At 40.1% G+C, this 22,791-nt stretch overlaps 1 protein-coding gene across 3 annotated transcripts in view; it reads left to right on the top strand.

Annotated features, from left to right (window-relative positions):
* Positions 1-22,791, top strand: part of PCSK6 (proprotein convertase subtilisin/kexin type 6) — a 149,360-nt gene that overhangs the window by 41,238 nt on the left and 85,331 nt on the right. For all 3 annotated transcript variants that reach the window (XR_012691231.1, XM_075207657.1, XM_075207658.1), the window contains exon 2: positions 1,222-1,326. Coding sequence is in view for 2 of the 3 variants with exons in the window: in XM_075207657.1 (XP_075063758.1) it covers positions 1,222-1,326 (105 nt within the window). In the remaining variant the exon portion in view is untranslated. The remainder of the gene's footprint in view (positions 1-1,221; positions 1,327-22,791) is intronic.

Here is a 22,791-nt window from a genome sequence, read left to right on the forward strand (position 1 = left end):
CCCAGCAGACACTTGGCACGATGGCTGCACAGTATGTGTAGGACCGTCCAGCCGTGACAGGCAGGGACAGTGTTCTGCCCGGCTGCTCTGATTGTGTTTAAAACATTGTCCCTGCCTGTCACGGCTGGACGGACCTGCACATACTGTGCAGCCGTCGGCAGCCTAAACTGTTAGAAAGGGGCGGGGCCTAAATCCCCCCCTAAATCGTCCCGGGTACAGTGGTTTTCTAGATCTGCCCCTGAGTCCAGGAGACCAATCTGGAATTTGGGACATTTTGGGAGAGTGGCCAAGTATGGACTATTCATTAAGCATGTAGATGTGAATGGCAGTTTCTAAAGTACAATTCTTTTCTCTTAACTGTGCGTACAGTATCATTATGAATACCACCAACAATTCTGTCTCTGATTAGCTTTAATGTTGACACATATTATTGCACGTTTTCACCATGCTTTTGGTTTGTGGTATTAAATATGTCTATCCATTATTACATTCTTTACGGGGTGAACATATCTCCTCAAAAAAATTTTTAGAAGCACTTTGGGGTCCCCATGATCCGTCCTTTCCTCATAGACAAATATGTTCGCTTTATCTGCTGCCTCTGCGCCAGCCAGATTTAGTAAAGTATATGCTTGTACCTTTTTTGACTTCTCAAAAAGCCAAGCAATGTAGTATACTTACCATTTCTTTATGAACTGGAGCCAGTTGTCAGCAATGTTTTCATCAAATATGAGAGGATTAATGCAGCGGAGACCTTGAGCCATGTCTACCAACTTGATGACACCATGTAGATGTGGGTGTAAAGACTGGAGTGACAACTCTCAGGAGTGAAACATAACGTGTTTACTCAGCATAACATACATAACTAGAATGCAGAACAGAGAAGAATTTCCCAGCATGCTTAGCCAATAGCATAACTTCCTGCCTGACTCTGTCAGGTAATACATATACAGGCTTTAATTTGTGTTGTAGATCACATTAGCCTAGTGTATGGTGGCACAGCTACATTTAAAATTTGGTTTCCACGTGAAGCGTTGCTTAATGGTGCTTCACTGGCCTGGTTTCATCGACATCAGGAGCTAATGTAGATTTAGGAACGATTAATCCCTTTGTAAAAGTATAATCTTTTGCACTGCCCACAGATAAATATAGCGAAAATGTTAGTGTGCAAACTTGTTTATCTTTGTTTTGTTTGTTTTATTTTCGATTTCTTTATTTTTGCAGATTGGAAATCTAGAGAATTATTACCACTTCTATCACAGCAAGACTATTAAACGATCCACGTATAGCATCCGTGGAAGACACAACTTCCTACAGATGGATCCAAATGTAAGTGCTTTCTTCTGGACAACCAGATATTTTATTTATTTATATATATACATATATATATATATATATATATATATATATATATATATATATATATATATATATATATATATATATATATATATATATGTGTGTGTATATATATATATGTGTGTATATTATTTTTTTTTATAGAATAGTTGTATATTCTCAGTATAGTCTAATTTGCAGTGCTCCCTTACCCTGATTATGCCATTAATAATTACTGCCAGCTCTATTCTGTACACAAAGGTGAACTTGTTCATTAATTCCTTAATTCCCTGATCAATGGCCGCCTTTAAAATGTCATTCTTGCTACAACAGTAGTTTTTTCCTATATTCTAAGCTGGTATTAAAAAGAGAGCATTGTAATGTTTACCTATCCTGGTAGACATTTTACCAAAATACATGTCTAATGTCACTAATATTATGATAAATACTGATAAGTCTGATATCTAATGTCCGATATAGCAATTTCTGAAGCTCCTTTCTTGTGCTACTTGCGTAAATTGATCATTCTAAGGTCTTCCTTTACTACAGTTTTTGTTTAATCAGAAATGCACCTTCCCTTAATACTGGTTTGTGAAGTATTTTATTAGTTGGTCTGGAGTTACTTTTTTTTCAGTGCCTCAATTTTTGCATCCAGTTAACTAAAGGTGACTGTTTTGTATTTTGTTGAATACACTTAAGTCTCAAAGTTTTTAGAAATGAAATTTCTTTCTATAGCGCCTTATAGGAACATAATTTTACCTTCAGCGAACAAAACATAAATTTACAGACAAGTGCATACCAAATATGAATGACTTGGTAATCATTTGAGACCTTACTCAAATTGTCACAAAGATATAGAAATGATGTATCTAGTTACTCTGTACATGCCTAGAGACCGTCTTGGATATGAATTATGGAGAATGACTTTGATGTATTCCATCTCCCATGGAAATGTATAAATGCCCTGGAATGACCACACTTTGTAATCGCAGCATTGTGCTTTTGAAGCGGTCATTATTGCAGGCTTATAGCCCCTATCTTGGCATGCTGATTTTAAAACCATGGTCATGTGAGACTCCCAGGCTAGGGTACATAGAGAATGAATGTGGATACGTGCGCTGTAGGTGACAACACATGTCTGCACATATTTACATTCAATGCCTTGATGCAGATTTATCCTACCTACCGCTACCCCGAGAGGCACTTGTATGCAATGAGTTTAGCTGTTAAAACCATTTATATCTGGGTGTGTATATTTCATAATTTAGTTCTTCCTGACTGTCACCTTTTGTGACAATACAAATGAGCACATGCATATTTGACACTGTATATGCAAGGGGACTATATTATAACTTTGATAGGAACTGGTGATAGGAAACACAAGATGCACTTGCTGCTCAGTCAGCTTTTTTTTTTCCCTGGCAGTATAGTGGTTAAAGTATTTCTCAGAGATGAAAGTGTGAGTTTGGAAGTGTTTGCAGAATTCTCTGCAGTTATTTTTGGGCTAAGCACAGTCTCTGTAGATTTGTAATGGCACTTCTATTTTGTACAGATTGACATTTTTACGCTTTCTCACACTCCTACATTTAAGTTGGCTTATTTTTATGCAGATTTACGGTGCGCAGTTGAAGTCCAGGGGCAAGAGTAAGTGCACATGAAGCAAAATTGTCACCGCAGTGATTCCTCTAACTACATGTTCTTAGGATTATTATGTACTTAGATCTGCACTCAGTGACAACTGCTTTAAAGCCCCATAGCTGTTGGCTGGGTGTTTTCCTGAATGTTTGCTTTTGTGACTTGGTCCAGGTGATGCAAGTACAAAACATCCGATAACTACCGTATAAAGCAAGCTTAGGCAACCTGTGGTTCGCAACCTATTGTAGAACTACAAATGTCAGCATGATATGGCAACGTCTAATTTTTGCATTTAAGAAAAGTACTGCTCTAGTCAATGTATAAATACTGGTTTTATGCTAAAATTAAGGCCTTAATCTACTACAATTGTAGGAATGTGCAGAATCTAGCTTTTAGTTTTAGTTGTATGAATTTTTAGTATTTGAGTAAACAGAATCCAGTTTTATCTTGCAGGACAGATAGAACTATTCCCTTTCATCTTCTATCAAGCTTGTAGAGGTTTTTCCAGATTGTTTAATTTCATAGCTACTTAAACTGTCTGTCTAGTTAGACATTCACAGGCAATGAAATAGGACGGGCTACAATACCCAATTGAATGCTGATCTACTGCTTTTGTGTTGCGTGCAGTGAGATGTATTAAAGAATTGACCTTCATATAAGGTGTAACTAAACCTATACTATTATGATGTAGCAGAGACAACAGCATTGCCTTGCCTTTCAAAAAAACATAGGACAATCTCTATTCAGAATCTACCCACATTCTGTCACTGAATTGAATCCGGTGTAACCCCCTGTCACCACCTCATTCGCACTCTTCTCTGGCCTGGCTAGATCTTATTTGTGGACAAGTGACCAGAGTGTCTCCACACATGTTTGTTTTACAGCAATGTCTATTACACATGTGGACATAGGTGTTGTAGTGTGGTGGTGCAGTGTAGCAGAATAAGTTTGGCGCCAGATCATCTGTCACAAAATCTCTTTATCTAGATGTCTGCACTCCAATACTATACTTGAGTTGCAAATAATGAACATGTAAAGTAATAATTACACTGCTCTCTTCCAGCACTGATCCTTAAATGGTTAACTGAATATTGTTGCAGTATACCTCATACTCCTGCACGAATCAGAAACGCGTGAGGATCTAATTAAGACAGTTCATGTCTTCTCATTCCTCCTACACCACTCTTAGACTGCCGGTGTAGTTGGTCAACAAATTAAGCTAATCCGTTTCATAGCATCACTAAATAACACATTTGCAATAGTATAGATGGACGTTTCACATAGATGGGGATGTTCTTATCCACCATAGGAATAATCCCATTGGTAAAATGGCATACCCGAGCTATCCACTTGGAGCTATTAAGGAAATGCCACAAGGGGGTCTCTCTGAAGCAGGTCATTGCCTTGTCAAGAACCATCAGACAGTCTCTCGTATGTCTAAATTGAAGGACAAAAGTAATGTTACTGCTGGAATCAGAATGGATTATTCTAACAGATGCCAGTATTACAGGTTGGTGAGCTCACCTTCAAGGACGAGTAATGCAAGGCAAGTGGTCTCTAATCGAGAAATCTCTTCATGTAAACATCTTTTGAAAAGAGTGCAGTATGCAAAGCGGTTTAACACTCATTTCCATGTGAAAGGAAAATATCTCAATTTTCTCACAGTACAGTGGTAGCCATCAGAAATCGGCAAGGGGGCACCAAAGGTCAAGCCTTGATTGAAGGGGCAAAGATCATCTCATTGGCAGTAAAGAATCTGTGGGCACTCCTCATTAGATATTGCAGGAGAACAGAATGAAGTAGCAGATTAATTCAGTCGCAAGCATATTCACCCTGGACAGTGTATAACGGGGTGGATGGTTGGCACCTCAGGTAGTGTAATGAAGGATTCTACAGACTCGGTGGTATAGTAGAGGCAAGGGTGTCCCCACTAGTATTGAAGTAAAACAAGGAACACAGGGCTAAAACTGCATAAACACATGAGTTTCTCTTTTGCTTGAGGCATAGGGTTTTCACCACAGTGGCAGATAAGGTACTGTATGGAAGCAACCACAATACCATCAATATACAGTTTCATTCAAACATGTTACAAAATAATTTACATTTTATCATTCTTGTTTCCACAATATCAGCAATATGCAAACATAAATCACTACAAAACATAGGTCACTGAATAAATATCTCATTTTAAAGTTTAGGCACTGTGCTTTAGTGAAATGATTTCACTGGATAAATACTTTAGGAGACAACCGGTTGTTAATGAGTTAATTAGACCAGTTCAGTAAATGCTGTTGCAGATTATCTAGAGAAATGAATCACAATAGACTTTTAGTGCAATTATACTTATCACACAAAAATCAGTAGAGATGCAATAATGATTAATCCAGTTTGTTCAGGTTAGATGATTTAGGAAAAATGACAGTAGGCTTTGGTCACTTAATGATAGAACCCAAAGGGGTAAATTGTAATCCACATGTTTAAGCGAAGTTTCAGCTGACACATGAAGCTTATTTGTACAAGATGAAATCTGTAATCAACTTGATGCATCTGCGACACCCAAGCTCAATGTAAACAGCAATTTTGCTCAATAAACTATTTCCAGTGTAAAGAATTGTCCACTTAGCAATCCGTCTAATGGACTAAGCAGATATCTCCCAGCAACTGTACAGTTAAACAACTTGCAATTCTCTTCAGCAACCTTTTTAGGCAATTCCACAATAGAATCAAACTTCTGATGCAATATAGATAAACTCTTGTGATAAATAATTGCTCTCTAACTTGCAAATAAGTTTAAACACAGATTTTGTTAGAATAAACTTTTCCTTCAGACAGTGCTATAACACCTCTTAATAGTAATATTACAGTCCTGGTCAGAGGCTTTAATAACAGTTTGATGTCTCGCTTAAACAACTTGATCATAGCTAAGCAAAATAACCATAAACTTATCTGTGTGCATGAGTCCTGCTGACATTGCATGGGCAGTGACAAACTAGGTCTTTTCCTGTACTCTAGAGTTGTTTCCACTGGGCTGGCTTTTAAGTCTAGAACTTTAGCTGCAAAAATCCCTCAGGACAAAGCAATAGCATTCAGTGGCCCTGTGGGAAGATCCTCCATTATCACAGGCAGCCTTCATAGCACACTTCACACTAAAACATCCATTAGTCTCTAGCAGTCCATTTTTCCTTCCTCCCTTTTTTTCCCCAAGAATCTCCTTGAAGCCCTCTAGTACATTCTTGGGCTGTAGTTTGCCGTTTGTCCACCAAAATGGCCGACACATTTTGCATTTAGCTTCCCAGAGGCACTCTGGGGAACTATAGTTTTCGGAATGAGTGCATACAGTAATACACCTGTGGTTTGCAGGGTATTAGTGGTTTCTACACTAGGACAAGTTCCTTCAGGGATTCAAAAGGAGAAGGGACAGATGCTCGGATCATTCCGTGGGCATTCCAAATGGAAAAGGTCTTCCCTTGGTTTGCACTGACAACACACATGCCAAGAAAGGTCTGAAAGTAAAAAGGCGGTGATAGCAAATTTTTCTTTCTGGCCTCTGTGTCCAAGGTTTCCAGTGGCTTGGGAAATGCTTAGACAAGACGTGGCCACTACCTCTTCATCCAGATATATTTTGTCAGTGTCCAAGTCGGCACCCAGATCCACCGAAGCTGGCTTTGATGTGGATATTTAGCAGAACCAGCTCCGAACAAAATGAGTGTCAGAAGAGATGATCACTACCTTATTTCAGGCAAGAAATTTGAATTATTTAGATCTTTATTACAGGATTTAGAAGCAGTTTGTCTCCTGGTATGGTGCTAAGCGCAATCCAGTAGCAGCAACAATTCCACGGATCCTGGAATTCCTCCAGGATGGATTTGGCAAAGGCCTTGCAGCATCCACCCTTAAGGTACAGGTGTCGGCTCTCTGAGCATATTCTTGAACACAAAGTTAACCTCACCAGGTATGATTGAGATTCTTCTAGGCAAAGAGAATTCATTCATCATTAAGACCTTTTGTGGCGCATAGTACCTCATTTTAGCTCTAAATGCTGATCTTATCTGATCTTATTGAACCTCTGTAGAATGTCTCCTTGAGACTGCTTGCATAGTGGGAGAGTTACAAGCACAATGGTGTGGTTTCTCAATATCAATTTGCACAAAGTGTTCACTTTACTTTTCTGAATTTCTGTGGAGTTGTAGGCATTACAAACTTTGTTAAAAGCAGAAGTCATCTCTCCTGTTCCTTTAATCCAAAGAGGCACAGATTTCAATTGAAAGCTGTTTCTGGCAGAGCATTCATAGAGTACTTTCAGACCTATTCTCAATCTGTAAAGACTGTTTGTCCACCTGAAATCTGTAAGTTCCATTCTCCATGCCATAGGAAGGGAACATTTACTTTCCACAATAGTGGAATCTTATGTGGGATCTACTCAGTTGGATACAAATTCAGAGACACTGGCGAATTTGTAAGTCCGGTGACATGATCCATAGTTTTATCTGGTGGCAAGATCGAAGGTTAAGAAATCAAGGAATGTTTCTTTCAGAACAAGAATGGATTATTCTCACAGATTCCAGCTCCAGATGTTGTGGTGAGCACCCATTTACTTGTAAAGTTCACATGAGGAACATGGCTACAGTGCTAAAAACCTCTGCATGCTAACGTTCTGGAGAGAAGGGCAGTTTGGAATGCAATTCAGCATTTTCAGTTTTTCCTATGGCAAGCCTCAAGATATTTTCCAAGATATCAGAACAGTAGTTGCTTTTATAAACCAACAAGGAGGCACCAGGCGCAAGACAATGATGACAGAAGGTACATCAATCATGTCATGAGCAGAAAACAATCTATAGTCACTTGCTGTACTTTATGTAGCAGGCAAGAACAATACCATAGCGGATTAACTCAGCATATGTCAAATCCATTCGGGAGAATGGACCTTAGAAGTTTTCCAGTTGTTAATCCAGAAATTTGGTCTATCTGTGATGGATCTAAGGCAAAAACTCAGAACATCAAGATGGTTGATCATACTCCCATCACAGGGACATCAGGGCAGTGGGAGTAGATGTATGTGTTCCCTCCTTTCCATTGCATTGCACACACCCTACGGAAAATCAAGAAAGTAATAGTGGAAGTCAGTGATTCTTCAGTTATGGCCGTGTTGCCAGTGACTTTGAGTGCTCCTGGAGAAATGTTGACCTTAAACATGTCGACCAGATTTTGTACACCAGAGTCCAGTTCTTAACTCAAATCCAGATGGAGTGGAGTTCAACTGTCTTTTGAGATGCAATGGTGTCTCTGATAAGGTAAATGAAGTTCTGCGTCAATCTACAAATCATTTATATTGATTATAGAATCTGGGAAAGAGTAAAGTTCCAGTTATTTGGTATTTTCTTATGGACTGTTTTGACAAGTGGCTTGCTTTCTCTGTCCTGAAAATTCAGGAATCTGTATTCTTAACATATTGGTGTCCAAACTTATTTTCCGGGGTTTTCAAGCAGTAAAGAGAATACATTCTCTGCCACAAAAAGCTTGCTCCTTGGGATCTCAGTATTGTTTTGGAAGCCCTAATGACTGATCCTTTTGAACATTTGAGTTCTACCTCAAATGTCTTGGTAGTGTTTCTTGTAGCAATTATATTTGCTCATATTTGCTCATTGAGTTGGAGAACTACATGCCTTTTGGTGTTAAGAACCTTTTCTAAACATTTATGCAGATAGTGTGAACTATCCCCACTTTTTTCCCTAAACTAGTTTCCACTTTCCAGGTCAACTAAGATTATACTACAATCTCTGCCCACAGCCAGATAATAAGAAAGAAGTTACTCTACACCTTGTTATAGTAGTCTTGGTTTACCTTTCCAGAACGAATGAAGAAAGGTCCTTCCTTTTGGTTCCTATTCTGGCAAGATGGATTAGTCAGGGGAATGGTCATGTAGTGCCTGAAATTTTAAATGCACATTCTACAAGGGACGTGGCAACCTCCTAGACATGCAAACCTTACTCCTCAACAGATGATATCTGCAAAGCAACTGGATGGTCAGCTCTTCACATTTTCACCAGTCATTTTCTTTTGGATGTCGCATTTGTTGCTGATGTGCAATTTGAAAGGAGAAGTTTTATTGAACAAGAAAGTTGTTCAACAAAAATGCAATAAAATTGTGTTGCTGTTAAACCCACCCTACTTTATTATACTGCTTGGGTATCCCAATGTAATGGAGTAGGAGAAGAAATAAGAGAATTATACTTATCGATTCCTTGCAATACTCCATGGCAGCCCAAGCTTCCCACCCTTGTTCTCTGTTTTTGTAAGAGAGCTTGGGAAGTTTCTCAGACACCAGGAGTCAAATGGGGCCTTTTGATATACCCTCTGGGGGTGTTTTCTTGTCCTGTCTGTGCTCTGCTAATTAAGGAGTTATCACATTGTAAAGTCTGCCATGGTGTAAGAGAAGGGAACTATACTTTTTCTTAAAGGTGCAATCAAATCCCCAAAAATCTAATAACTTATTTTAAAACTATGGAACAAACACAGGAATGTAATAAATGGACAATAGAAGTAAGATTGCATTGATACAAGATGAGCATGGGAAAGGGACTGAGCAGGGCCGGACTTGGACTAAAAATCAGCACACAGGCCCACCTTTTGTGGGCTCCATGCACGATACTGTTGCTGGTGCAGTGCAACATGAAGCTATAGCACAAACCTATGTATGGTCTTCTGCTCACCTGATCATTTCCCCCGTTCTGCAAAGCATCTGCAGCACCAGAAAAATGTATAAAATACACACTGCATTACCCCCACATCAACTGGAATTACCTTCACATTACAGCAATACCCTCTCCCACTTATTAGCAATATTAGCCCCCAAACACTACAACATTAACACAAGAGCGCCACCCCCACACTACAACAATACCACCTATTATACGGGTGCCACTGTAGGGAACCAATTTTTTCAAATCTCCCACAAAATAAGAGTACTTACACACTTATAATTAACAAGCACCCTTTTCTCAAATTGTAATGGCAGAATTTTCATGAATCATTTGACACAAAATAAAACGCTTACAAATAAATCAGAAAAAAACTTAACTGTTGAATGATCACCTGAACCTACACTGCCACATTAAAGGTCTTTTCTATTGCTTTTAAATAAAAATGGGTATGGAGGAGGTGGGAGAGAGCTAATTGGATGTTGTCCATCAGTTTGATTATATAGGAAACATTTCGATTATTTACCTGCAAACGTCTGCCCCTCTCACTCACCAGCAGAGCCACCAAGAGACACTTTGGGCTCCGGTACAGCAACTTCTTGGGAGGTCCCTTCATAGTCGACATTGACAGACTTGTCCGTGGAAAACCACTAGGTTCCCCCCCCCCCCTGCAGAAGTGCACAACGTCCGCTATATATATATCTCCCCACAGTTAGGACAAAGGTCATGACTTTCAGAAAGTGCACTAAAAGCAGCATTTTTAGTGAAAGGTATGTAGATATTATGATACAGAAAAATATGAAAAAATATCAACCTTATTTCTTACAATTCTTATGTAAACAACAAATACATATTTGTTGTAGAGAGAGGAACTTAACTTTGACATGTTAAAACTTTAAACATACATATCTAAACAATTTAGGTGATACAAATCAGTGGTCCTGTAAAGTATTGCACAAAGGCTCTTTTCATTGTTTTACCAAGGCAAGCCAACTTACAATATAAATTCCAAAAACACGATAGGAGGTAAGTAGTAGTGTAGTAGTGCCCCTAAATCACATTATGCCACATGGTAGTGCCTCCAAATCACATTATGCCATGCTGTAGTGCCCCATGGTCAAGCAGGGGAAAAAAGTAATAAATACATTGCACATGAGAAAATATATTAACATACTTGATTGTGGCATCTCATAACCAGTGATCTATTCTCCTACTGGATGTGCCAGATAAGGGAGGGTGCCACAGCTGTCTGCTCAGACAGGCAGGCAGTCTTGAGAGATGAGCGCTCCTGCTGGGAACCCGTGACAGAGGTTAGATGGAGGCGAGGAACAGGAAGGGGGTGGGTGTTGGAGCGCGGCACATGTAGTAAGGTAGCTGGTTCCTGGGGAGGAGCCAGCCATCAGGAAGGCAGTCAATGTCGGAGCTGGCCACTTATAGGTTTGATTAAAAAAAATAATTTCTTTTTTCAAGATCATGTGAAGGCGCAGAAATCATATATTCAGGATACCACCCAAGTAATTAAAACATTGGGTAGTTTAGAGTTTCAGGATAATTACTGGATGGTGACTTGCGATGTTGCCACTTTATACACTGTGATTGACCATCAGCAGGGCCTAACCAGATCCAGACATTATTTAGAGTTGGCAGGTTTATTGCGTCAAGCTCAGGTGAACTTTATATTGGATAGTATGGAATTCACAATTTATGGTACGATGGTATGTATTACCTACAAACTCAGGGCATAGTAATGGGTACCAGATTTGCCCCAAGCTATGCAAATTTATTAATGAGCAAGTGGGATCAAGACTACATCTGGTCCTCCCACAAGTTTGTGGCAAGTCTGGTCCTCTGGAGGTCTTATATTGATGACTTCATCATTTGGAGGGGTACTCCTCAATTTCTTGATTTTTTTTTTTACATTACATCAATCGCAATCAGAACAATTTGAGATTTACTTATGCTTGCAGTCAAGACAAAGTTGAATATTTGGAGATCTACATAGAGAATAACATCATTAAAACGAAAACCTTTATTAAACCTGTAGATGTTAATAAAGTAAAGAAAAATGGGATCTGCGCTTCCTCACCTAAGTGTAAAATTGCTACCAATGGGAGTAGTGAAGGGGCTCGTCCCAATCCCCAAAAGACAAACTGGTAAATAAAGTAATTCCCAGACGTAGGTACCAAAGTGTGAACTGAAAAAATAATGTTGATAATGTAAAAGTTAAAAACTTCTATTTATTCTAAACACAATGCGTTGAAATGAACAGATACCACCAGTGCACTGGATAAGTAAAGTTATACATAGAGTAAATACATTGGTATCGCCTGTTTGGTCTGGTAACAGTAAGCACACTCATCCCTACTTCAGCCTATCATGCTAAAATGCTGTAAGTCCAAAGACATAGGAGTGTATATTGTCCACAATAGTTATTTCGCAGCAAAGCACATAGATATCTCCTGATAACAGTTCACAGTCTGACGTAGGAATAGGTATGGCAGGTTAAATTCAGTAAGTTCGTACATATAGGAGTGCATAATGTGCACAGTGGATAAATTGCAACTGTGATTAGTGCATACGCACATGAAGAAAGCACAGTTTAGTGTGTCCGTTGGTAAAGTGAACAATCCTCCAATGTGTACCTGAAATAAAGATAAATCGGTCCGTGTAGGGGCTAGTGGGACTAACCTGCTCCTGGATGCTTGCCCAGAGAGCACCGATCCAGAGGTTGGCGTCCCACGTGTTCTCCAAGCAGTTGCCCCCAAGATCTGCCTGTCCGGAAAGGAAGGTCCTGTACGGCCGTACCTGTATCCTTGCAGGTGTGTGCAGAGTCACTGCAGACTAGACGTTGGATGGTTCGCGCATGCGCAGTAGCGCGTGTCGTTCCAGAATGATTGAAAGTTGGATGTAGGAAGCTCATATTTATTGATTTATATTAGGGTATTTCTATTATGTGCATTCTTCTGACGTATTAGGATTGCTGATTTTTATAATGATATTTTGAGTTTTATTGGTAATTATGATGTTTATGCATTGGGTTTAACATTTGTTTCAATGTGTGTGGAATATGTGTTTAAAATTCATTACTCAAGTAATTAGGATATATGTGGATACACTTTAGGATTTATATATTTTTATTATATTTAGTTTTATATGAATATTTTTATGCATTATGTATTTTTTGTATATTTTTATTTTTATTTTTATTTTCATTTCATTTTTAATTTTAGGATTATCGTGACTATAATTTTATTTGTATACACGTAGTAACCCTTTGTGATCTTTACAGCATAGTTAGTGATGAAGTTGGGCTATTTGGTGTTTGTTAAATTTTATTTTCAAATGTTAAGGGGTTAATGTAATATTGAAGGATTAGTGTGTGAGGGTCAGATGACTCCACCCTAGTATTCCTACCTATCATAGCTAGTCACAGTTAACCAATAGGGACATTGTAGCTATGAATATAAAGATTTGCAAATATATATTTACTCTTGATAAAGTTCCATGTGGGAACGAAACGCGTTGAGTAATATTACTGAAATCCCACTTCCCGACATTTGTGGTTGTGCCTGTCTTCTAGTGACGTTACAATACCCGGCATTTATATGTGAATACTAATTTGTTTTGTTGCTCAATGAAGTTATTCAATCCTAACTACTCCCCCTTTTTTTCTTATGGGACAATCCTCCTGGCCAGATAGGAATCATACTCAGGGGAACACTTCTGCAACTCAGCCTTCTTTATTGAATGGAGGAGGGTCCCGTTATCATATGAGGTCCTTTTTACAGCACAAACCAGAGAATAGTGGAATTTCAAGACTAAACGAAGCATATTTTCCATGCTAGTAATAGGGACAATGCCACAGTTTTAACTGTAAGTGCTTCTTTCCTGATGTATGGTCTATCTGCCACTTCAGTTTCCGCTGTGCCTACTTGTTAATCCATTGTGGACATATGGAATGGTCATCGTTTAAACCACTCTACATATTTGGATGGACATGCAGCTTAACACAGACTCAATTGCCATTATATGTTCATTTATTTTCTTGTTTGTCTTTTGTTTGTTGTGTTTTTTTGGTTTTGTTCTGGAATATCTTGTGCAATTTGGGATTGGGATAAATCCTTTCAATAGCCGCTCGTTCCAGACTTGGTGAGTCTCTGAATTGGAGCGCTACCCCTTGTATTGTCACTAATAGGTTAGGGCCTGCTCCATTAGCTTGGGCGCATAGTGCCATGCCGGAACCCAGTATGACAGACAATAAGATATAAAGTAATGGACAATCCATCCCTGCTTTTGATGGTCCATCTAGCCATCGGCCCTTCTGGCATTTGCCCTGGGATTGAGCCTCTGACATATTTATCAACATCAGTGATTCCCAACCAGGGTGTCATGATGACAGGCTGAATGTATCAAAACAAGTTTTCAGTAACAGCAGAAACTTAAAATAAGTTGATGCTAAGCCATTAGGATTATAAGTGAATTATACGCTTATTGCAAACAAAACAATTTAGCTGTAATTCACATTGGTGTTTTCAAAACATTATATAATCATGACCCTGGCTTTATTAATTACAAAACATTAACATGCCGTAATAACATGAACCATGTGTTGGCAGCTGTGTCAACACCGAAAACGTTGAACAGCTGTGCATTTCTGACATGAGTATTTCAAGGAAATTAAATTGATTGTAAATATTCTTACATCAAAATTTTGATACTTGTTAAATAATGCTACTTTGATATCATATTAAATAATGATAGCAATCAAAAGGAAAACTTGTGTTAATTTTCCTCCAACTCCTATTGTCGTCTGGTGTAATCCATGGTTATTCCTGTTGTGTTTTGTTGTCCCCTGTATTCACAATTTGGGGGGGAAGGGCTGGTATTGCAAGCTCCTGAGTTAGTATGGGTCGTATTGGTATTTTTATTAGTTCTTTTTATTTATTATTCAGTGTCTGCAGCACCGTACAGGAACAATCAGTAGGACAGTACGAGGTAGTATGGTACAATAAACAAGTAGCACTATAACTCTGGTAGCTCAAAGCACAGCTAATAAGAGGCTGAAAGGGGTGAGGGATATTCAACACAAGCAGTGAACCTGTGCCCAAGAGTGTGGGTGCAGCTAACAGGTAAGAGCCACTGAAAAGGTGCAGAGAAAAGCAAGAGTGGAGTCAGTGGGCAGAAGGCCCAAGAAGGAGGTAGGCAGAGTAGTTGGAGAGCAAAGTTAAAAGTAGTGGAAACAGGAGGAGAGAAGGTCCGCTCAAAGGAGCTTACAATCTAAAGGGAAGGGCGAACAAACCGAAGACACAAGGGGTGAAATGGGGGCAGGGTCACACGGAGCAGGACGGGGGAAGAGAGGGAGAGGTAATCTACAAGGTGGGTAGTTAAGCGGATGACGGATAGGCTTTTAAGAATAGGTGGGTGTCGCGAACACCCAGCCTGTCCCAGATACAGCAGTCTGAACAGCTGGCTGTGACTGGTGTTACCTTCATTAACAATGAAAACACCTTTTCTGCCACCACAAAGGATTTATTATGGTGTCCTTACATTCACCAGAACCACTTATTAATGTTTCAAACTTAAATCATATACACATGTAGCATGAGCCTCCCTGGGCTTCGTAAGTTCACAAAGTATCACAGAGCGTAAACTAGATAAAATGTTTAATCTGGAAAAAATATTTCAAAGGCTTTTTTACAAAAAGGTAATAGACATACATTAGGTTGCACATAAGTTTCAAAAAATAAAATAGGAAATAAAATCAGAGTACTACTTACGAGGTAGTCTTGCTGTGTGTGAGGGAACACAAAAGGGTGAAACATTTCAGTCTTATTGGACCACTTATGAAGTGCACACCTTATTGTCTAAGGCAGAAGATTTTAAACCCTTCTTACAGGCTCTTCACCCCCACCTTAGGAATTTACACTTTCAATTCAAAGTCAGATTGATTCCCAAAATGACAGTTTTCCCAAAGTAAATTATCTAGCACTATGGTATATGTTTGGGTACCTCAGAATCTCTCAACTCTGCCTGGCTAAGCCTAACTCCTCTGCATACACAAACTACTCAGATATCTGTTTGGGCCTGGCTGCTTTCATAAGACCATTGACACTTGCCTAGGCCAGACTCAGGTCAGTTAACCAAATACACTTTGAACGGTTACATAAAATATTCACAGTGTTATACATAGATTCAACATAAAATAACAATCAGTGATTGAATATATTACATAATCGCCACAGTGGGTTTTTAATGCCTGTTTGAAGCTGTTCAGATTAGGCGATGTTTTGATAGAATGATGGAGATCGTTCCAATGGATGGGGAGCAGCGCGAGAGAAGTCTTGAATACGTGAGTGAGAAGAGGTAATCGGAGAGGAGGAGAGGCGACTATCGGACGATCGCAGTGGACGGGATGGCGTGTGAATAGATGAGGTTGGGGAGCTGGCGAGGACCTTGTATGTGAGAGTGAGTAGTTTGGAAAGGATTCTGTAGGGGAAGGGGAGCCAGTGAAGCGCTTGGTAGAGGGGGGGAGACAAATGTAGAGTGGTGAGAAAGGAAGAGCAGTCTAGCAGCGGCATGGAGTATAGATGGAAGAGGAGCGAGATGAGTGGGGGAGGCCAATAAGGAGAAGGTTAGAGTAGTCCAATCGTAAGGATCAGTGGATGAGAGATTTGGTGGGGGAGGAAGGGCCGAATGCGAGCACTATTGAATAACGAAGAGGCAGGTTTTGGCAAGAGACTGAATATGGGTGGCAAAGGAGAGAGAAGAGTTGAGGATGACACCCAGGCAGCAAAGTTGGTGAACAGATGAGATAGTGGAATTGTCAACAGTGATAGAGAGGCTGGAGGGGGAGGAGGTTCTAGACGGAGGGAAGACAATAAGTGAGTTTTAGCAATGTTAATTCAAAAATCTAGAGGATGTCCAGAAGCAGATGGCAGAGGCACAAGCAGACACCCTAGAGAGGACGGATGGAGAGAGATGATGAAGATAAGGTAGAGTTGAGTGTAGTCAGTGGAAGATATGTGGTTCCCAAATCACTCACACGGTATTATCGGAAATATAGAAGGATGATTTATTCTGTGGAACAGGATTAAATACAGCACGGCCCCTTAATGATAGCAGGTCCAGCAAGTGAGGAAATCCGTTCAAATAAATCCAGTGAGATATGTTCCACAGCACATCTCTTGCAGAGCATCACCTCTTGGCCACAGTCAGTCACACACGTGTTCAGCTCCCAGGGTAGCCTCTTATCACCTCATAATCCTACCTTGGGAACTACCTGCCCTGGGGAGTTGCAAAAGGGCTCGATTGGTGGGCTTCTCACACTATCCAACCCCCTCCTCTACCTCCCTAGGTGTCCTCCCTCATGTGACCCCTGCTTGGTCCGACTCCTGGCTGTCTATAGAGCTCAATAGAGGGCAATAGGGAGCAAACAAATAACAATGGTAGCTTAATTGACTCAACTCCTGAGTGTTCCCTATGGAGGTGGAATTTAACCCCTGAAGTACTTTTCCAAGGAGATGTTATAGTTCCATCATGGATACTTCCTGATAATATGGCTAAAAAGTGCTGTCTGGATATTAAAATAAGGGGTTGTAACACTGGTTCCATACACCATGCCTGTTTCTTTATAGTCGGAATAAAGGTGCTACTGGAGGCTGAAGGAGCTGATAAGTTCACCCAGGGAGGTGAAAAGAGTAAAGGGCCAAGAACAGAGCACTGTGGGGACCCCAACTGGAAGGGTGGAGGGAGCCAGAGGTGGAAACAGAAGGAGCAGTTGGCAAGGTAAGAGGTGTACCAAGAAAGGACTGTTCCAGAGAGACCAATGGACTGGAGGGTGTGAAGCAGGAGGGGTTGGTCCATTGTTTTGAAGGCTGCTGAGAGGTCCAGGATGATAAAAAGGCAGAAATGGCCCCTAGCTTTAACCAAGAGGAGATTGTTGATGACTTCAGCCAGGGCAGTTTCAGTGGAGTGGAGGGGGCGTAAGCCAGATTGGAGTGGATCAAGAATGGAGTGTTCAGAAAGGTAAGTGGTGAGATAATTGCAGACAAGCCTCAAGTATTATGGAGACAAAGCGGAGAGGAGAAATGGGGGGCGGTAGTTAGAGAGTGAAGTGGGGTCATGATTAGTTTTTTTTAGAATGGGTTAGATGAGAGCATGTTTAAAAGAAGAGTGGAAGATGCCAGTGGAGAGGGACAAATTAAAGAGAAGAGCAAGGTGGGAGCAGGCGGTGAGGGAATGGGGGGAAAAGGAGATGAGGGAATAGGATCCAGGGGGCAGGTTGACGGGGGAGAGGATGAAATGAGAGAGTGGACTTCATCACCTAAGGTAGGGCGGAAGGAGTACAGGAGTTGGTGGCTGAGGGGAAAGGAGGGGGTGATGGAGGAGAAGATTTCAAGCCTGATAGCCTCGATTTTACAAAAGAAAAATGAGGCAAAAGTCAATGACCGTTGGGAGTAAGGGTGGGGGAGAAGGGAGGGGCACAGGAGTGTGTTGAAGGTGGAGAAGAGGTGGGGGCTATTGGAGGACTGTGAAGAGATGAGATTTAAAGGATTATTTAGCGAGGGAGGAGCTGTAAGATGAGGATAAGCTTGAAGTGAAGGAAATCAGCCAGGGAGCAACATTTTCTCCAGTGGCTTTCAGTTTTTGGAGGCAGCGTATAAATTTGGAGAGCTACAGTTGGGGTTTGAAACAGTGAAGGTGGACAGAAGAAGCAGTGAAAACCGTGAGAGTAGTGGTGAGGGTGTGGTTGTAGAGGGAGGCTGCCTAGTTAGGGCAAGCCAGGCTGGATAGAGGGGAGAGGAGAATTTTGAGAGTAGAGGACAGAATAGCAGAATCAAGTATTTAGTTTGCTCCCACAGGGGAACCTACATACCAACCTTCAGAAGTGTTGCTTACGAGTACATTTTTTTTTTTTTGTCCTATTACATTGAAAATGCTTTAGATTCAGTTATAAATGTTGAACCCCTGCCAAAAGATTAATGTAATTAATGAATGCCTTGATAATAATTTTGTTGGTTCAAAAATTTAAGGAACAAAATCAGAATTTATAGAGTGGGGTTTCCAAATACTTGACAACAAGCCTGTGATAGTTCTTTTTTATTTTTTATTTATTTCTTGTGTGAAATGTACTATAAATAACAAGTATGTTTGAGTCACACAGTGCTGTGTTTAAATTCTGATCTGTATACCAATATCTGAGGTCAGCCTCACATCTGGCAATGTCTTACCAGGAGAATGAAATATAAAATAGCTGATTACTAATAACTTTGGCATTATTTCAGTAAATTGAACGGTATCTCCACCCAAAGCTAAGTATTTAGTATAGGGTGGAGTATAAAAAATGTAAAACAAAACCAGAGATTTGACTCACCTGCTATGCACAGTCCACTAAATCCACCCCAAGTCCCTGCTGGATCCCATGCTGTATTGCACTCTTCTCTTGCTGCTATTCTTGTTTGATACAAGTCTGTGGGTGTTAAAGCCTCTTTCTGTGAAAGTAATGAAGAATTTCAGCAGGGGGTTTTAGATGGTTCTTCTGACAGTATGTGGGATCTATATGCCTTGAAAGTGGTATATTTATTAATACTAAGAAATGTTTATTTAACTGCTGCTGTTTGGCTTGGTATAACTGAATATTTAGAAATTCAAAATGAGCATTCTGTGTTCTGCTTATAGTTTATGCTAAACATGCCTGATTTAAATAATGATACTGCTTCAAGGGGCTTACATTACCTGTAATCCTTTTACTGACTTTCTTTTGCACCCCTCAAAGTAGATATATTATTTTTTTTAATTAAAAAAATTAAATCAAAAATAAAATAAAAAAATCAGTGACCTTACTCGTATATCAGACACTCACCCCAAAATACCCCATATACCTCTCATGCCTTACGTGCCCTCAGGTGACATGTAGTGCCAAACTTTCTTCCGATTTTTCCACGTCACTCAAGCCTCTCCACCTTCTTTCCCACACCTCACTTGGAAGTACCAGTGACTACTAATGACCATTAATTAATATCAACCTGCAATAAAATTCTTGCTTTCCTTGTCGACTCCTCTGACGGTCTGTGTGCCTGCTAAAAGCCGGACAACATTGGACTTTATCAGTACTTTGCCGACAGAGAAATGAAGGATCAGTGTACTGGGACTGGTGATTACAGCTCCTCTGAGAATAGGGTTGTGTGTGTTTGGTATATCTGTAAGTGCTATAGTTTTTAAGTGTGATTTTAGAATAAAAGTTACTTTGCTTTCATCAGGGTACATGCTTATGTGATTATGTACCCACTAAGGCTACCAGGTGGTGTTTGGCTAGTGTGTGAGGCTGTCTTCAGGCACTAAATAGCCAACACAGAGCTAACATTTAAGTCCAGTATCCTGACAAATTGCAGATTTTTTTTTTTATCATATTACATAACCTATACTGTAATATTCTTGTGACTTCACTATACTGTGCACATAGTAATTGCATAAACACATGAAATATAAGTTTCACTTGCTTTGGTTTTCCTGACCCTTTAGGTTAAGAGGATTCAAGTAAACAAAATCTATTAGTAAAAAGTCATTAAATCTTATTTATCACAAAAAATACACCTATATCAGTGTTGAATTGTGTGATGTGCAGTGGTTATCCCCTATGTAATGTGTGGAGATGACCTTCCTGCAGGGTGTGTACTTTACAGGTATCCATTATCTCACCACCAGTCAGGACCAGTGTGAGCAGTGTTTTGTCATGTTAATGTGACTCGGTGGCTATAGTAGTTAATCCGCAACACCACTCTGCCTTTGGGGTTTTCAATGCCCGGTATAGTACCTCTTGTTACACTGTACACCTTTGTGCTTCAAGATTTGCCACAAATGCCTCATTCTCTGTATGTCTGGTACAGAGCCCTGATGTATGGAATGTCACCTAAATAAGTGGTTTCTGTTCAGCCACAAGCATCAAGTGGATGAACAGTCCATTCTGATTCCTATTCATTCCATCAATAGATTTTATAAATATATACCTGTTTCTTTTTCTTCTGTCTGTATGGTTATTCAGTATTCCTGCAAGCAAATGACATTTTTTAGCTGTATACAAGACTACTGCTTACTCATCTGCTTGTGCGATGCAGTGACCTCCCTCACCCCGTGGCACGGTACTGTGCAGCAATGCATGTGCTGTCAGGTGTTCAATAATGAAAGACCTTTGGGCCATCTGTCATTTCCCTCTCACCCGTGCGTGTCACAGCAGGCCCAACAGCTGCCGGCTTTCTGATGCTCACCCTCCCATACCCCCAGAGACTTAATCAGGAGATGAGCAAGACTGTGCTCAAGTCTCCGACAAGCTCTTAGGGTCTTGTTGCTTGTGAGGCATTAAATGGCTATTAATAATTGATGGGGATGAGCAGAGACATGGAATGCAATAATCTGTAAGTGTCAGGGGAGGAAAGGGCAGATGGCAAAACATAGAGTTTGACATAGGGATAAGACCTGCCAGCATTGTCAGTTTCCCGATCCTAACACATTTCCAACCGCAGTTTTTTTTTTTTCGTATGTACAAGATCTTGTTTAACCACCTCTGTACTAGGATAATTTTTTTTTTTAATGACACTTCAGAAACTTAATTTTAAGTACTGTGAACTTTTGGAAACTGCTATCCTAGCAATACCTGGTGGTGGGGTGAGTAAAATAGTTGTTGTAGGAACACTGGTGGCCATTGCAGTCAATGTAAACTATCTTTAGTTAACATTATCCAGTTGCCGTTTGATTATTGCTGTTTTAGTGTGAACCAAGCTGTGGTTTTATGTAACATGTAAAATCTTTAATTTCATGTTTTTATACTTAAAAATACTTGGGGATACACTTAATTTACTGAAAGTTCCTTTGAGAAATCGATACCAGTTTTAACGAACAAAGGTTTAAAAAATGTCACTACCAACATTTCCATAGTTTCTTGCAACCATTTCAGAACATGAACTATGCAGCAATGAACATTGGTAGGTGTTGCATAAAGGTAGTGGACCAGAAAATTAAACCAATGTAGTGACGTAAGAGTGTCTCCTTGTGCGGCTAGTACTGCCTGTATGCACCTTGGCACAGAGTCTTCCATTGTCTGGAACTGTGCGATAGAGATGCATTATGATTCTTCCAAGTCACACAGCGGATGTCTGGTTGGAGGCATCATTCCAGCATCTCAGAAATGCTCAGTGGGGTTCAGACCTGGTGACAGAGAAGACCATGACGTATAGATAATGTCACTGTCCTGCTCATCATTGGGTGACACCTTTTGTTCTGTGTGAGTGCGTAGTCATCCTGAATGACACCCCTACGATCAGGAGAGAAATGCTGCAACATGGGGTCATGATTACACTATTAAGTAAAGATTAGCATTGACCCTTTTAACGGAATGACTGTGCATAAACCCTGCCAGAAAAATGAGCCCCACAGCATAATGAAACCACCAGAGCACTTCATTTTTGTAAAGAAGCATTTTGGACAGTAGTGTACTTCTGATTGTTCGTTTGCCGAACATGGTGAAGGATTATCCATCTGGCCTTACCACCTTTCTCTGCTGCTCAGTAATCCATTTCCGGTGCTCTTTGTACCACTAAACTCTCAAACATGCACGGACAGGTGTGAAGAGCGAGCGGTTTATGCACTGCAAGCTGACTGAGGTTCTGTTCTGTAGGGTTCAGTGGACATTTTTTATTTTCTATTAAACTGGTTGTACCATGGGTTGAGATCTGCAGACAACTTATTTGCATTTGCTTGTCTTTTGCCTTGTACTTCAAATCAATGGATATCATGATCCTTAAGCTAAGAATAGTACTGAACTTTGACCTTGGGAATGCACCTCCACCCATTGTTACAGTTTTGAAATTTTCCCTCGACTTCCATGCTCACATCTTCTTAGACTCTGCTCGTTAAACATTAGCAGGTTGAGCTGTCTTGGTCACTAAAGCTCCTGCCAAACGTTTCACAACAATCATTCCTCTTTAAAAAAAAAAAAAAAAGTCAGATACCTTTTGTAGCCCTCCAAGTGACCAGGGCAGACAAGCATTTTTATTCATGATCTTGACTAATCTGGGATGTTTAGTTAATGCATGAGCTACACTTATGTTGAAGCCATTGCTTTTCATAT

The sequence above is a fragment of the Mixophyes fleayi genome, chromosome 4, assembly GCF_038048845.1.
Source record: "Mixophyes fleayi isolate aMixFle1 chromosome 4, aMixFle1.hap1, whole genome shotgun sequence".
NCBI lineage: Eukaryota > Metazoa > Chordata > Amphibia > Anura > Limnodynastidae > Mixophyes > Mixophyes fleayi.